General features: G+C 35.7%; 1 protein-coding gene across 1 annotated transcript; it reads right to left on the minus strand.

The window, feature by feature from the left end:
• Positions 1-3,848: 3,848 nt before the first annotated feature.
• Positions 3,849-18,441, minus strand: LOC145683673 (uncharacterized). Its single transcript, XM_081755020.1, has 2 exons — positions 18,285-18,441; positions 3,849-5,903 (listed from the first exon to the last, which is right to left on the minus strand). The coding sequence occupies exons 1-2, from the start codon at positions 18,349-18,351 to the stop codon at positions 5,425-5,427; spliced, it is 546 nt and encodes a 181-aa protein (XP_081611146.1). The 5' UTR covers positions 18,352-18,441; the 3' UTR covers positions 3,849-5,424.
• Positions 18,442-18,774: the final 333 nt, after the last annotated feature.

The following is an 18,774-nucleotide window of genomic DNA, read 5'->3' on the forward strand; positions in this document are numbered from 1 at the left end:
CATACGGATATTCTGTATGCTGTATCTGGACAAGCTGTGTGCGACATAAGGAAAATCTGTATAATACATACGTACATGACGCATACTGTATCTAGTCGTACGTACGGGGCACAAGTACAATATAGATGCTGTCTCGGGGTTGAACGCAAGAAACATACGTACATAGCGTATAATACATATTACTTGAAATTATGCTCTGTCCTGAGAGTCAGCGTGTGTCATCATTATTAACTAATATGCTGTATATGGTCCTGACGTCACAAAGCTAGATATCACCTCCGTATATACTTGTTACTGCAGATGACGTCACACGAATGACGTCATTGCACTTATGCAGACAGTGCGTATAATACATGCTTTCTCAGCTATACGTTTGCTGCAGGATGTTATTTACGGTTGTACGTTAAGTCCAGAAACTACAGGAATTACGAATGTAACCTACGTTTTTAAGTATGCCACCTACATTTTTTTTTCTCCGTGCGGAGAATTACAATTTTCATATTTTATATTTTTTTTAAAAAATTAGTATAACACATTGGAAAATTAAAAACAAAATGTGAACTTTTGTTTTTCGAGATAGTACTTCATAAGGTTCCATGTTTTCATAAATGAATCCACGAGCTCCTTCGTGGTTAAGCGGTTAGCGTACGAGCCTTTAGTTTGCAAGACCCGGATTCGATTCCCGGTGGAAGCTCGTGTGCTTCGGATTTCACGTTAATCAGTAGGTCAAGTCTCATATAGCCTCGTTGCTCAAAGGAATGTTAAACTCAAAATCAACTCTACGTAATGAATCTACATAATAATACACCAACAATTTATTTTCAATAAATATCAGTGGTTTGAGGAGTAATACAGGGGGGCGCGGTGGCTCAGTGGTAGAGCGTTCACCTCTGGTGCTTGGGGTCCCGGGTTCGATCCCAGCCCCCGCCAAGTGAACTTTGTGGTCGACAAAAACCGTGCTCGTGGGTTTTCTCGGGGTTCTCCCGTTTCCTCCCACTTTCTTCATTCCACCATTTCACTCATCTCTCATAATCACCGTCTCCTTTAGCCTAACCGGCATAACCGTGGGACGTAAAACTCAAAGATTTCATTTCATTTCATTTTTGAGGAGTAATACAGTTTCCAAGAGCGAAATATTTAAAGCGATTTACCCGCATGCAACTTATACGTATGTATCAATGAAATTATTTTGGCGTTCTGGAATTGATTATTTTTGATCACTCATTTCCAGTACATGGTACCAAATACAATTTCTAGGTGTGAGTTAATTGGTAAATTTTTGGAACTGAGACTTGTAAATTTTGCTCACAGCCACAGGTCAATGAGGATACGGATACCCTCGCACAAAGTCGCTAACTGATTATAAGGTACATCAACGATTGTTGCTGAGGTGCTGAAAAGTAATGAGTAAAAATTCTAAGGTAAATTGATAATACAGTTTAATCAGTTATAAAAGAGGAAATTATCCCAACTTGCATGTAATGGCAATTTCCTAAAGAATCAACCTCCACGCGAGTGGTAACATGATTGCTTAAAAACAAATTGAATTTCTGTCTAAAACATATGCTCTTAGAGCATGTGCTTCCGGAAACTATTCTCAATCAGATTACTAGATCTAGGGTAAAACCTTAACTGGAAGCTCTGGAACGAAAATTAATTTATTAAATCCCATTTTCTATATACGTTAAACTCCATAATTAGCTAATATAAGTGATGCTGAAATAAGATGACAAACACTTAAATTTCTCTTTATCGAACTTATCAAATTTTGATGACCATCGCATTATTTTATCAAAGCGACCTGATTTATATATAAGATTCTCATGCAAAATTATGAGTTATACAAAATCCCTTTAAAGTAAAGTGCCTTGTATTGAAAGTGCTTCATCAAATTATACAACTTTGATGCTTATCTTTACACTTTGGGAACCCCCCAGGAAAATATTATTTGTATGTATTTCGAAGCTAGCCAATAGCTAGATCAAGAGCTAGCTATAACACAGCAGCGCACAGTAAAATGGCTCCCATGTAACGAAAGTATTTGGTCAAAAGAGTAAAATGTCTTCACAACTCGTCTCCGTTTGAGGCAAATTCACTGAAAAAGGAGTTCCTCATGCATAATAGCAAAATACTTGACGCATTCAAAAGGTTTCGGGAAGTTTCAATAAGTTTACCGAAAGTAATCTTTTACAGTACCAATGGCTTTCTTTCGTCAAGACGACTTGCTGAATATATAATTTGTATACGTCTGCGGTAGGTAAATATAGCTTACCCCTGGAAACTGTATTAGGCACCGTGGACCGGAAGTGGTTGACCAATTTGTTTGGATCCAGTACCGAACGCTTCCTTTCGTGAGGACGAGTTAATTGATATGAAGGTTGCATGTGTGCAATCGATAGAAATACCAAACCCTATGAAAATTAAATTAGGTACAGTGTACCGGAAGTGAAAAGTTCTAATGCCGGCCGTTTTCTTTTATCAATACGAGTTGATTGGTACGTAAGTTCGACGTTGCAATCGTTGGAAATACCCCGAAACTTGGAAACTTTATTATTCCAGCCCTGTGCCTACACAATAGCTGATAATTGATAGTTGAAAATTGGTCAGGGTAACAAGAGCAACATACATTTAATGGCCCCAATACAGCCAAGGTTACCAACAATGGAATTTGTTAAAATTCTTATGCGCACGGTGAGAATACAAGAATCCTGCCACTCCGAATTTCGTATCACAGACAGACATAAATGATGATTAATAACACGAGCTAATTTTATAAACATCTCCTTAAAATATAAGTAAAATCTTACCTTCTTTTCACAATAGGAAAAAACACTAATAAACTTATTTTACAGAACAATGTCAAAGCATTGTTCGTAAGAAAGCAATTTGCAGTAATAATACTGGCGGTACAGGTAGGGTGACCAACCGCCCCGTAAAAACGGGATTTTCCCGTTTTCTCACTATCATTCCCGGTATCACGAAAACTTCTCCCAAGACAGCCAAAATGTCCCGTATTTACGTACATTGTGTACAAAAAACCTTTCGAATCGCTAAAAGTTCCTAATTTATATTATTATTTTGTAAGTTACGTGATTATATTGGAATATGTCTAATTACTGAGCAACGTCATTATGACGTTTGCAATATTGGATGTGGTGCCTGCACTGTTTTCCATCCTAGGCTTCCCAACTCCGCAGACGACAGTACAAGGGGCTGAAAGTCTTATGGAGAACAAATGTAACCTGTTTTTACTCTCTGTTTCGGGCGGTGGAAGATTGAGGCGCTGTCATTGGTACAGTACAGTGTTTCCGTGATTTGACTAACGATGTAACATACTTCCATTTACGAGAGGTGACCAGAAGTATAGAACTATAAAAGTGAAAGTAAAAGGAAAACTAACTGTAAAAGAAATAATGTTTAAAAGTAAGAAATGCAAATAAAAGGAATTGGAATCCGATGCTGAGAGTAATTATAAATCCTGTCGGGAATAGATTTGAGCCTTCATATATTTTTAGTAATGTTTTCAAATATTTCGTTTTTTGTTAGTTGCTGATAGTTACTTGTTATCTAATTAATTTCACAACCTTTTCAATAGGTTTTAAAACAAAAAAGTGTAAATTTGCCCTTTTTTGTGAGAGATACAAAAAGAGAAAGAAAGAGAACGGAGAGCCTAAAAATATATATATTTAGGGGAGCAACCTATCCAGAAATAAAAAATGTGCCGCTTTTTTTAGCTGACGATTTGTTCACCCTAGTAGAGGGTCTCACGCATTGCATTATTATAATTCTCAAAATATGCCATAGAAAAGTGTTGGATTGCATGCTACAACTAAAACAACAACAACAAAAAGTCTTAATTTATTTTTATTACACATTGGCTCTCAAAATACAATTCATATTATAATATACAATTACTAAAATGTTAACATGTATTTAACAAAACAAAAATGACCAAATCCCACAAAATATATTAGTAATATATATGTAACCGTTTCGGGAATGGAACATTGCCTTTGTCAGACAAATTATGGAAGATCAATCAAAGAATAACAACTTACGTGCAAACAGAAAGTGAAATGAGATCTCACTCACCCTTTCTAGAGCCAATTAAGTTTTTCCTTTCACTTTTTGTATAAGCCTATACAAAAACGTTATTTTTTAATTACGTAAATTTAATTAATTTTAATTAGGTTAGGGGTAGTTACAGGTGAGTGCAAAAATGTGAAAGAAAAAACTGTGTTAGGTGAGTGTGATATCCTTTAACTTTCTGTTTACATTGTAGCAATCCGAATCTTAAATTTTATTTCAAGTCAAATCTGATTTTCATTTTAGTGGTATAAGTTTACAAAATATCAGAAAATACAAAAACTAAGTTTACTTGCAAATTATTATATGTAAAAAAAAGTAGATTATGATGTAAACACACTGTTATACAATCATGTCTGTAAATTCGTCTCATGTGCTAATAACAGTTTTACTTACATAATTAAAATTCTTTACATAAAAATGCCGCAAACACATTTCTTTCTTCTCAGCTTCCAAAATTTGTTCTAAAACTTCTAAAAACCTAAACTTCAAAAACTTTTACTACTGCACGTGGCTTTTTTTAAATTATCAACCTCAACAAAAAATCCTAATGTAAAATTTTAAATAATTTTAAAAATAAAAGTCCAGTGGTACTCAAAAAATAACCAATGCAAAATCTATGTCTATTGTCATCATAAACATAACTGAAGTTCTACACTCTTCGTTTACCAAACTATATTTTAAACAGTATTCATTTCAAATATAACACCGCCGAAACAAAGCATCTTCGGTGTAATTATTACAGGACTAGTAAAAAATTACTAACCATCATTACTTCATCTCTAAAATAATAATCCAACGCCTGTGAAAGCTGCATGAAAATCATTACTAATGAACAATCAAAAGTCATCACCATCAGACTGTACCAAGTTCTGTCAAAAAATCTGTTTGAAGTAAGCTTTTCCCATTCCATAAGACAATTCACTAGTAAACACTTAAACTTACACTCCAAATTAAACCCTATTAAAACCTGTTTTATTATTATTATTATTATTATTATTATTATTATTATTATTATTATTATTATTATTATTATTATTATTATTATTATTATTATTATTATTATTATTATTGTACCTCTCACAAAACAGCCCATTCTAAAACCTAAAATTGGTGTAAATTTCATATCTCAACAATATTTAAGTTTTTATGCTTTGATTGATCTTCCATAATGTGTCTGACGAAAGCAATGGTTAGAAAGCCGAAACATTAACACAATTGTTTTTAACATATTCAGTGCTTCGGTCATTTTTACTTTTATTAATATATGTTGAATATTTTCAAATCTATAATGAACAAATACAAGTTTAAAATGTCAAATGTACATAATAGGTAAAATTAAACATTTCTTATGGATAACTTACTGATCGGAGATAACAGAAGAAGGTCAAGGTTAGTATTGTCGGGAAAATTATTCAGATTTCCAATTTTGTAATCAGAAGGCAGTACATCCGTTAATGAATTATCAGGTCCCGCATAATATATATGGGTACCGTTAGCATTCCTAGCATCTGCTACGGCTTTGAAATTTGGGTCGCTAAAACAAGAATCCCCTTTGGCACAATAGTAGACATCAAATACTCTATCGTCTTTCACTGCAAGAAACGTAAGTAACGGTCCTTTGATTAATTTATTCGTGCCCGGTACGGGTGGTGGGGGTTCAGTTCCAAGAAAAATATCTTTCAAGAATTTATCAACATCTTGGGCGCCCTGTTCAATAGTGCTGAATATATCTTTCAACAGTCCGATGAATTTAGGATGGCGAGCATTCATTCCAGATTCCAAATTTAGTCCTGCAGGTGCAACATTATCGTCACCTGAAAGAAACAGATCACCAAAACAAAGTTTTAGTAACTTTTCTTCACTAAACACAATACAAACACCTTAATAATACACACTAAACTTAATTTTCTGAGACGAGAATTTGAGTTACAACAACACTTCGAACTTTTCCGCAGAGCCAAAAACGGAGAAACATTACTAAAAGTTACATGTTGTCACATACTCTGCTTTATATAAAAATTGTGTCACGAAGAGTGTGAGTGAAATCACAATTACACGGTTGTATGAATTACAAAAATAATTGGTGACATTAGTGTGCTGCCTCTACGTCAGCGTTTCCCAACCTTTTTCAACTTGCGGCACACTACGGGTGTAACATGGATTCTCGCGGCACACTTATTAGATATAATTATTTGTAAATATAAAACACAGTGTTATATTTTGTGTGATTACCGATCTTCGCACAGAGAAGAAAGCTCGATCACTGTTTTTTCCCCGTGTTACATCACTATGCTTATTTTTCATTCTAATTTAAAAACAGAAAACAATTGCAATGAAATATTGGACTCAGGTTTTTAAAATTACGCTTTCGTTTTAAAAAACTGTATCCAACCTTTTACTAAGAAGGAAGATCACTAAATAACGAACGAACAAATCTCTTTTACTTTTAAAACACAAATATAGTGAATTTGTCAAAAGGATTCAATGATATTTTGAATTAAATTTAGTAAATAGTCTGCAACAATAAAGAAGCAATAATGGTCATAACAATGATAACAAATACTTTTTTCAACATTAGAAATGTACAGAAAAGTAACACGGCATGAAACTTAAAATTGTAGATTCGTAGTAGACGTTCATAGTAATGTGCAATACAAATATACACTTTCCCTTGCGTTTTGCAATTTGATTGCTATAGAATTAATAATTTTGTTTCGATTTTCTCTAGGGATGCGCACGAGACAAGATTTGAGGCTGTCTCGTCTCGAAAATGTGCTGTAAAAATGATGTCTCGACTCGAAAAAACGTATATTTTTCTATTGGAAGAGCTGTGTCTGGACTCGAATTTTCTCAGGAAAATTCTGTCTCGACTCGACTCGTGCGCATCCCTAATTTCCTCGCTGCACACCAGCGGCCCATTCACGGCACACCGGTTGGGAAACGCTGCTCTACGTGCTGCATGCAGAGGAATCTTTACTTGCGTTGCCCGGGAGACGAGAAATGTATTGTCTCGGAAAACACGAGAGGTACATTTTGAAATTCGAGACAAGACGAGACAAGAAGAGAAATTTCACGAGAATGGTGGATAACACTAGTTCACCCAAGTCTTACAGGTTAGGTCTCAAAGGTTTTAGCGTTACTTTATCAGAAAACTATAAGTTGATAAAGTTATTGTATAAATACAATTTATCAACGATTAAACGTGTGCAAGTCGTTCCACAATATATTTTAGTAATACAGTAAATATGATTTAAATGTTGTTATATCACACCCTGAGCTCATTCGCGGCTAAGTGGTTAGCGTACGTACCTTTGGTGTGGGAGACCCGAGTTCGATTCGTGGTGGGAGCTGATGTGGTTCGGATCCCACGTTAATCTCTAGGCCTCATCTCATGTAGCCTCGCTGCTGAAAGGGATGCTAAACTGAAAATCAAATATCACATCCTTCGTGGACCTTTCGTGATGCGGAAAAATTATGATAACTGCTAAATGAAATTAAAAACAAGGGCATACATTTTCTACACAAATTTACAAAACGAAATAAATTAAATTCGACAGAGAATTGTATGTAAATCGAGACGAGAATAGATAACCTTATATCGTGGACAATAGTACTCTTTACAGCATGCAATGAGCGATATGTCAGGCGACTTGGAAGGCCACAGAAACAACGTTGGTTGTCATTCGTCGAAGAAGATTGCAGGAGCGGATCCAGGGGGGACTTCTGGGGGTGGTGGATTGGAATACTGCTACTTACCGAGCCTTCATATTCAGCCACTGCAGTGGCGCAACTCAGTGGCGCAACTGCTTGTGAAGCATTGCTTTAAATTGCTGCGTTCGTACGAGGTAACTGCAGTTGCTTCCACTAAAACGGTTGCCACCACCGACCGCTCTTGCTTTAAATTGTAGCCTTCGCACGGGGACACTGCAGTGACGGTCACCGCACAAGGTTGCCAGTGTATATCATGCCAATGTATGTATATGTTGTAAAAAAAAAGAAGAAGAAGAAGAAGAAGAAAGAAAGAAAGAAAAGAAGAAAAGGTGCTGATCAGACGAAACATGCACACTTGATCTTTCCGTGCCTGCCCTAGTCGCGGGTTTACTACCCCTCCCCGATGGGGAAAATTTTTAACACAATAGAAAATAATAATGAAAAGCTTATTTTATGCATACCTTTATTTTAATAAATTTTAATGAATTTTCATTTTACATATGTTGTGAAGAAAGACTTTAATTACTATAAATTCACGATCTTTTTTTGTTTGAAATAGTTACAGAAAATGATGAGTTTTACAATATGCGTTGGCGCAATAATGAAATAAATTCGTTTTGAATTTTCGCCCGTAATAGTATGAATATTCCAACACTAAGAATTTCATTAAAAGGAATAAAATAATCGGATTGTTGAATGTATCTAAACTTATATTGTGACAAGGTGTTGAGGAGCACATGCACATAGAAATTACAATGTGACCAGAATTTGAATTATCCAAAAATCTAGGTTATGGCAGCGACTAGAAAAATTAACTCAACGGCAATTGATGACTTATCATGCTCTCTGTGTTCCTTGTTAATTACTTTTTAAATAATATTTGTATTTTAAATTCTACTGATAATTAAAAATTATTTATTTTGTACTCTTTATTACAAAATAAATACAAAAATATTATTTAAAAAGTAGTTAACACGGAACATAGACAGTATGATAAGTGATCAATTGCCGTTGAGTTATTTTTTCTAGTCGCTGCCATAACCTAGATTTTTGGGTAATTCAAATTCTGGTCACACTGTAGTGTCTACGGATGGCAACACTGAAAATTCTTTCGATTCGTATTTTCGGGTGCAGAATAACATTATCTATTACTGAGGTAAGTTATATTTCATTATCTTTTTCCAATTACGAAAAACTGGCAAAATATTAAATTGTTAGCTTTTGAAAAATATTTAGGAGTCTGTCCCCTTAACACCCTCGGTAAGTAGCATACTATCATCTATGGATAATTTGCATCATTTAGAGAGCAGATATGAAATACTCTACGATATTGCTTAATCGAATAAACATACTAAATTTTCAGTGAATATTATTTCAGTCTCTCTATGCAGACTGCTCTCCCACTGATTTGTGAAAGTTTCACAGTAAATGACTCACAGAGATTAGTTTATTATTTTAAGTAAATTTTACAAGAACTTGACTGTGCTTTGGAACCCAGAATTAGAGGAAATGTTGGAAGTAATAAATAACATTTTCCCCTCTCCAAATTATACACTTTTCCCGTGAATTGTTATAATCATGCCCATTGCATAAGGAACGAGGTAGTCCAAATACATTATTCTTAGTTTCAGATGAAACTGTAAAAGAATTATAAACAGAAAATCATATACTACTTGAAATATTTCTGTGCTCTCAAAATTACACATGAAGTCCAGTTCGTCATGGTAACTTTCTGGGCGCCTGTAACCTACTTCTAATGGTTTGTAATGTTACAATTCGTGTTAAACCATGTATCAATCCGGGGGCGCGGTGGCTCAGTGGTAGAGCGTTCACCTCTGGTGCTTGGGGTCCCGGGTTCGATCCCAGCCCCCGCCAAGTGAACTTTGTGGTGGACAAACACCGTGCTCGTGGATTTTCTCGGGGTACTCCCGTTTCCTCCCACTTTCTTCATTCCACCATTTCATTCATTACTCAACATCACCGTCTCCTTTAGCATGACCGGCATAACCGTGGGACGTAAAACTGAAAGATTTCATTTCATTTCATTTCCATGTATCAAACCAGTGACGTATTTAAAAGGGGGGCTTCCGGGCTTAACTCCCCCCCCGCGAAATCTTACTTACTATAGGAAAATAAATGAAGTATCTTGTAGAATTTTCACATTTCCAGGCAACCCCCCCCCGAAAGTTAGCAAAGTTCCTCCTGAAACAAAATCTTAAATACGCCACTGTATCAAACGAAGGATTCGTACTGCTTATCTTTTCTTTTCGTGCTGTATCCTGATAGAAATATGTTTGTTCATCTACTGCCTACATGTAACGTTTACGTATGTACTAACCTTCCACTTGAATATTCAGAATTTCTTGCTTTGTTCCTATCTTCATAAAGAAAGAAGAAAAAAGAATCCATGATTTTTGCGGTAACACTGGTATATCAATAAATACCAAGGTCGTTATAAATAGAGGATCTGCCCATATGTATCTTCATCCTATTAAATCGGTGAAGCCAAAAAGCAACCGAGCATCGGCACGTCTGATTGGCTACTCTCGTTTCTACCATCATCTAATTGGCTACTTTCGTTTCCGCCATGATTGTTGGCTCAAATCATTGCGATCATATTGGGCAGAGTGGGCAGAGTAGGGGTGGTAAAACTGTGACGTATGGCTTCAAGATTTTGTTGTAAGGGCACATCCTCTATTTTATAAAATTCTTGATAAATACCACATAAATTCCTTTTTTTTCTTTTCTATAGTATTCTAAACCAGCGGTGTCTGTTTTACTGCTAATTTAAAGAAAATAACTTTTGCCCTAGATTTTCTTCTTTGCATCCCTTCAAAAGCAAATGGCCGGCGGGAACGCACGTGGCTCAGATTCCGTGTTAATCTGCAAACCTACAGACTACTTAAACTTAACTGGGATCAATATTAAAACCGCACGGGGGGGGGGGGGGGGGAGCAATGTGGCTCAGTGACAGAGCGCGTACTTCTGGTGCGTGCACAGAGAAAAATCCGTTCTCCGGACAGCGGTATATTCTACAAATATACGATTTTCTCTTGCTTACTATAGAAATCAGTACGGATCATACATTATCCGTACGCTACATAGGCAGGGCCCTTAGATAATACATCATGCCGTTGCAGGATGACTGACATCTAACAGTTTCCCGCATATCACATGCATATACTTATGTTACCTTCGTCAGCTATATGTTATATACGTCCATTTGTATGTGAGATCCTGACCGCCTATATTGTTTCATACGGAAAGTGCGTATAGAAGGAACACTTATACAGAAAGTATTATAAAACATGCGTTTTCAGTTATACGTCTGCTGTACGTTAAGTCCAAAAACTACAGGAATTACGCATGGAACCTATCTTTTTAAGTACGCCGCCTACAATTTTTTTCTCAGTATGGACTCCCTGGTTTGTTCCTCAGCCAACCAAGCTTGTGGTGGACAACATCGTGTCCGTTGTACTCCTGTTTCCTCCTACATTCTCATTTCATCATCTGCCCCACCATCACTCACTTGCCTTAATCATCTATCTCACTTAGCCTGAAGGGAATATTCGTGGGATGTTAAATTGAAAGATTTATTAAGATCTCAATATTAAAAACCAGAATTGGTGCTAGTTTTCTTCTTGGGAGACCCGGGTTCGATTCCCGGCGGGAGCTCATGTGGTTCGGATTCGACATGAATCAGTAAGTCCACGTCTCATATAGAATCGCTGCTGAACGGGACGTTAAACTCAAAATCAACTCAACTCAACTAGTTTTCTTCTGTTTCTGGTTTCAATAGAGATATTAAAATAAACCTTGAACTTCTTCTTGTAGATAATGTTGCACAAAAGACTACATTTGGAGCTGCCTCGTACCGAAATGATGTAGTGAGACCGTTTCTCGAAAATTGTACAGTGGAACCTGGATAATTCGAACTTCAAGGGGCCAGTAGAAAAATTCGAATTATCCAAAAATTCGAATTAGAAAAGTTTTTGTGAATGGTTGAAATAAACAATCAAGATTCAGGTTTTAACATAAAGACCATTATTGGAGCTAATAATAAGTGTTTTAAGTACCATATACTCATTGTAAAACTAGAAAAAAACATAGGTTAATACAATATGAAGTAAAATACTGTATTGTAATACGTACGTACATACACTAGCACTGTATTATGCATGAATATTGAAAAAAATCATAAAAAGAGAAAAGAAAATTACTGTATTAATAGACAAATAACTGTCATGAGACTCAAAAAATAACCTTTCTTCAAAAAATGCGACTGCTGAACTGTGTCGGGAAGCGCCACTATTGTGATTTATGAGAAGTAGAGACGTGTGCAAAATAAAACAGGCGGCCGGCCAGCGCAGGGAGCAACAGGATTGCGCACACTATAGGTCTAGATCCCGAATTGCGCACAAATCTCTGTTGGTCTTTCTGAACATAGATTTTTGCCTAACGTTGCCACAATGGTATATTTAAAATCTGTGCGCAATGAAGGTTTTCCTTCAGACTAGGATAGAAACAGAAATTAGAAATAAAATTCATATTATATTGTGGATTAACTAAATATAATTTGGTCAGTAGGTACAAGAAGTCATGATACCTCCAAATTTACAATCCAAATGTTAAAATTTTCTTGTCTCATAATCTGAAACCCTTTGGAGTTCTAGTACCTATTTTTAGGTACTAAAGTAGCGTCTTTATTATTCGATTTAAAAAGAACCGATAAACCTTTTTACTTTTTTTCAAGTCTAGAGGCACTGGAGAAAACGTTACGTATGGTTTCACGCCTATCCTGCGTCAAGACATAGGAGGTGATGACATCATAACTTTTTTTTAAAAAAGATATTTTTGTTAGGCCTATTTTCATTATTTTTGGCGGGCTTACTTTCGCACCTAGAAGATTGAAATTTTGTACAAACATTCAGTCCACCGAGTACTAGATTTTTTCGGATCTCTGAGTTAGCACAAGGTGGATCCAGAGGGGCTAAAAAGGTAAATAAATGGGATTTTGTGGTTTAAAAAAATCCTTTTTTTTTCTTTCGCTATTTTCCCGCCTGAGATACATGATGGAGACATGTGAAGGGTCCGTTTGAAAGGCAGCTTTATTCTGAAGACAATAAAGGGCGAACTATGATTCTAGGATAAATAGGGATGTCTCAGGAAATGTTCTCCCTGAGATCAAGGTATTTTACAGTAATCTGGGGCATTGTGCGAATTATTGATATTTTTCCGCCCTGACTGTTCAAGATAAATTTCAAGCTTGAAATTTTGTACAGGCATTTAGTACAACCCTTAGTGTTTTCCACTTGAGTTTCAGGTCTCTGCATTAACACAGTGAAGGTCCAGAGGTTCTCAATTTTTAAAAAAATATTTTCAAAGAAAAATCCCGATTTCAATCAAAATTTCCCGCCTCAGGGACATGATAAGGAGATGTGAATGGTACCATTTAAAAGGTTGCTCTATTGTAAAAAGAAAACGAGGTATGAACCATGATCCTATGATAAATAGGGATGATGTTGTAGTCGCTTGACTGAAAGTTTCTAATTTACCTTAAAAAGCCGGGTTAAGCATTTCATACTGCTTCAATATAATGTTATGTTTCTTTAAATTGTAGGTGGAAATTTTGTTTCTGATTGTATCTCCAACAGAGAAGAGATCACCTGATAAATATCTGGACCAAGTGAATAGAATTATTAATTGTAATGTTTGTGAAATGTTTCCGCTCTATTTTCGTTCGAGGAGCTACTGAGGGTTCTGAAGCCCATATTCTAGGTGGGAACCTAAATAAAACAAAGCAAACATTTATGATGACATTCTTAATGTTAATAATAATAATAATAATAATAATAATAATAATAATAATAATAATAATAATAATAATAATGTAATATAGTATACATACTTTCCACTACTAGCCAAGTTTTATGGAAAAATTGAAAATTGAAGAAGTGAATAATTTTCTCCATTGTCGTAAAGTTTTGCTTTGGTAAATTTATTGAGGTCTGTCGTTAACGTCTGGTCATATGATAGGATAATTGTTACAATAATATGTGCGATACAATGAACTTAAATTACAATATTATTAGTATAATACAACAATGTGAGTAAACTACTTCCTCATACTAATTACACTGCATTCCAATATAATCCTTGCAAAATTACACGATTTACTTATTAATAATATGGAATCTGTCAATATATATTTTAAATAACCTTCCTAAATCTAGTTAGAATATATAATTAGAAACACTATGATGTAGCTACCTGCTAGTTTTATTACATACACTACGACTATGCACAGTAAATGCTAACATTGTTCGTACCTAATGTTACCCGCACAAGTTAGGACGATAATCTTAACTCCTTCATTTATAAATAGAAACTTTTCTCCATCATAACTGAACTCAACTTTTCTTTCAGTCATTTACTGAACAACCTTAGTAATATTTCTCGGACGAATTTTTTTTTTTTTTTTTTTTTCGAATACAGTATATAGCTTCTCTATCCTTATGTGTTAATTCCTCTGTATTTTCTAAATTAGCTCAGTCCTAGTAATTTTATTCGACCCTTGATTCGGATATTCCGCTGCTCTTTTCTTACAGATTTACATAACAGAGAAAATGTTTTCCATCTGACAACATTGCTTAATTTTTCTGTGCGCAATCCTGTACATAATAACAGCTTGTCAATGACTTAGCAGAAAAAACTGATAAAACTGGAAAAGTGTGCGCAATCTCATTGCAGCCCCAGCGCATTGGTGTACGTGCTGGGAGAAGAGTGGAGGGGTGGGTGCGATGACCTTCAAGCTGAGTAGTCTGCGGGCGGAGCGGAGCGGAAAGCCTGCTACAGTACGTATCTTCATCCGTTTCTTGGAAAATCTGACCCGATGACCTGACCTCCTTTTAGATTTACACGGCAAAAACTTCGAATTATCCAGATTATAATTCGAATTAACCATGATTTTTTAAAGCATTGTTTGTATATAAAATTCTGAGGACCAACAGAAAAATTCGAAATGAAGAAGTTTTTGAATTACAGAAGTTCGAATATCCAGGTTCCACTGTATTAGTTTCTAGACAAAAGTTTTGTCTCGTCTCCTCTTGTGGGAAACACTACACAGCAAAACAGGATGTTAAAAAACTACTAATATTAACCAGGGGCGGATCCAGGACCGACTTCTGGGGGGGACGGTGGGTTGTCATAATGCAACTTTCAAAGGCTCCAAACTCTGGGATAGATTTTATTTATATATATAAAGTAAGAAAGTTTCCTTTTCTGGGGGGCGATCGCCCCGATCGCCCCCCCCCTGGATCCGCCCCTGATATTAACACAAGTCAGTGGTCCCACTTTTGCGTGTTCTTCAACACCAAGGGTCTGGTGTTGCGCTTAATACAGACTATAACTTAGAAATTATCGACACTGTTGCAGAACAAGGGGAATGAACGAAAGAACGTGGAAATACGAACAACGTTACAGGGTTCTTTGTCTATACACCATGTGTTATTAGTAACACTCCAGCAAAATGGTGAAGGGGCCGCGGTGGCTTAGTGGTAGAGCGTTCACCTCTGGTGCTTTGGGTCTCGGGTTCGATCCCAGCCCCCGCCAAGTGAACTTTGTGGTGGACAAACACCGTGTGCGTGGGTTTTCTCGGGGTTCTCCCGTTTCCTCCCACTTTCTTCATTCCACCATTTCATTTATTACTCATCATCACCGTCTCCTTTAGCCTAACTGGCATAACCGAGGGACGTAAACCTCAAAGATTTCATTTCATTTATCTAAATGGTGAAAACAGACTTTGAGATCTAGTATTTTTACGTCAGAACAACCTTTCATCTTTAACAGTAATGAGTTGGGAAAATTATTACAGCCGCCTCAAAATCCTGTTCATCAAAAACATACACCTGGACTGCAATTTTAAACATACATGTTACCTTATAAGAATATCATAAATATCAAAGTAACTGACATTTATCATGTGTATTATATTTTTGAATATGAGCAAAATTGTATACAATATATTTAACATTTATATTACGTAATGAACAATGCATTGTTTCCTGGAATCTTTCACGAAAAAAGTTTTGAGAGCATATGAGTTTTCAGATATTTACATAGGTGCTGAAATCAGTTGTTCTTATGTTCACTGTGGTCTTCATCGTTAATCGTAACCACTTACGAATGTTTTATGTTACATTTTATAATCCCACATAGGAGTCATGTCCGTTTAATACATTAAGATTTATTTTTAATAAAAAGTAGTTGTATTTGTCACCTGTATATAAAACACCAGTAATGTGTTACTATGATGACTCTTCATCGTGTCAAGTTGCTGATTTAACGACTACAATTGTAACACTTTACTCCAAAGTGCGATGGATTCAAGTAGCACTATGTTTCTGTGAAAATTTAACACAATTCGTATAACAAAGAGTCATTGTGTTGAATGGACTCAACCTTTTTTTTTTAACCGTATACTCGGAACAAAAAGAAATTGATATGAAAATTTACTATCAATATAACATTGGTGGTGGAAAAGAATATTTGACTCCACAATAAACAATAAGAAAATGTGCTTTCTGTCTGCGTGGTTCCGGATTTGTTTCTTGTTATGAATATTTGCTTCGAATTGAATACAAAGTCCTGCTTCTGGTTCCACTTTAAGCAATAGCCTACGTATATGGGACCTGAAAAGACACGTTGTACCCAGAGGCGAATCTAGAAGGTCATAACTGGGCTAGCCAGCCAGAATCTAGGCTATGGTAGGTATCTCATGAATTTAATATAAACTTCCAAAATGTATATAAATAGTAGCTTAAATCAGGGGCGGATCCAGGGGGCGAGTGGAGGAGAAAACTTTCTTATTTTATATACATTATATACATAATAAAATCCATCCCAGAGTTTGGAGCTCTTAAAAGTAGCTCTAAGGAGCAGCATTACAACCCACCCCAGAAGTCCGTTCTGGATCCGCTCCTGGCTTAAATTATTTTTGTCTCTCAAAAAACTGGGGGACTAGGCCCTGCGCTAGATCCGCCACAATTTGTACCCAATCTTTGAAGAAAGAAAAAAAAAAACTGAAGTGAATAACTTATTCTAACGTCTTATGGTTTGCAGTATAGGCTATGGGAGACGGAAGAATAATGGAAATTAAGGATTTTTAAAGAATTGGCGAAGTGAGAATGTGCGATGAGTGGTGGCTCCTGAGGGAAGTCACATCCGTAAAAATTTAAATTTTATCGTTATTGCTTAAGGGAAGAAACTTTACCTATGTAGTAAATCTTGTATAGAACATTCTAAAGCTGTACTCAGCTCTCTTCTTGTACCTTATAGCGATTTAAGTACATTTTTTAACAGGTGTGATTTCCCTCAAGAGACGCCACTGAAGGAAGAAAATGTAGAAAGGAAGAAGACCCGCAATGTTGTGCATCTCAAACTCACGTAGTCTGGAATCGAATAAGAGACCCTTTAATATCAAAGAGGAATGATTTACTAGTGACTCATCATGTCGTCTATCAATTTTCGGTTCGGCTTTTTGGTGAACAAACAAAGTGTGCATGGAATTTTTCGATGTTCTTCAGTTTCCTCCCACTTTCTTCATTCCACCATTGCATTCATTTCTTATCATCATCATTGTCTACTTTAGCCTAGCCAGCATAATTGTGGGACGTAAAACCGAAATATTTCTTTTCATTTTTGGACCAAAATATTTAATACTTATTAATCAAAAAATTTTCTTGTACGCCTTATATCTGGAGAACTACATATAGTGTAGCCAAACCCAAACCGTCATTTAACTCAGTATGATGTGCTCAGTGGCGTATTTACGATTTTGTTTCGAGGAGGGCTTTGCTAACTTTCGGGGGGGGGGGGCTTTGCCTGAAAATGTGTACTTCCTGCAAGATATTTCATATACTTTACTATAGTAAGTAAGATTTCGGGGGGGGGGCTTAAGCCCGGAAGCCACCCCCATAAATACGCCACTCGATGTGCTTATTCTGTACAAAATACTAAAATTTGATTTAGGGGCTGTTCAAAAATTGTGTGGACTCTGATCCAAAAATGCATAAAAAGATCCAATATATTTCAATCAAAAATTTTTTGTAGGCCTTATACTTATCTGGAGAACTACATATAGTGTAGCCAAACCCAAATCATCACTTAACTCAGTATGATGTGCTTATTCCGTAGAAAATACTAAAACTCGATTTAGGGGCCGTTCAAAAATGTTATGGTCCCTGATCCAAAAACTAATTATTGGCCAAGATTACAATGTTTTGATCCATTTTTTGGGATCATTAATAAAATTCTTGTTCCACGATTTCATTCACCATCATGAATATTATGCCCCTTAACCTCGGTGTCAAATAGTGGGACGTTAAAATATATACGTATAAAAAGATCAATTACCTACTTGTTCAAGATTATAACCATTTTCTTTAATGTTCAAACAGATTTAATTCATTAAGTAGTAAACTTACTTGGTGTAACGGTATTGGCTAACACCACAGGAATCCCAATAAATAACCAATACCAAGCAACTTTCATATTTCTTCAGTTTTCCAGTAGGCGCTTAGTTCAACAATACAAGAAAGACCAAAATATTTGAAAACATTGTTTGGATGTTCTTTATAGTGCTATTTTTAAACAGCCTTAGGGTGCAAGTTTCCCATTAGGAGTTGTTTACATAGCTAAACTACACATCTGAACTAGATAATCTACATTTAATTTCGTTAGGATTCCGGATGTATACTGATGATATGCTGTAATTAAGATTTTACCTATGTCGACGACCTTCCTAAAAATTTTCTTAATATACTCCAGAACAGCTTTCATTATCAGAATGTGTAATATACAAATATTCTAAACTACCTGCCTTAGTATGAAAGTATTTCTAGCTATCTAATCTCCAGAAAAACATTTTTGAATATTATCAATATTAATTGTTGCTCCCACGTTTTGTGTTATCGC

The sequence above is a fragment of the Thermobia domestica genome, chromosome 4, assembly GCF_964235325.1.
Source record: "Thermobia domestica chromosome 4, izTheDome1.hap1.1, whole genome shotgun sequence".
Taxonomy (NCBI): Eukaryota; Metazoa; Arthropoda; class Insecta; order Zygentoma; family Lepismatidae; genus Thermobia; species Thermobia domestica.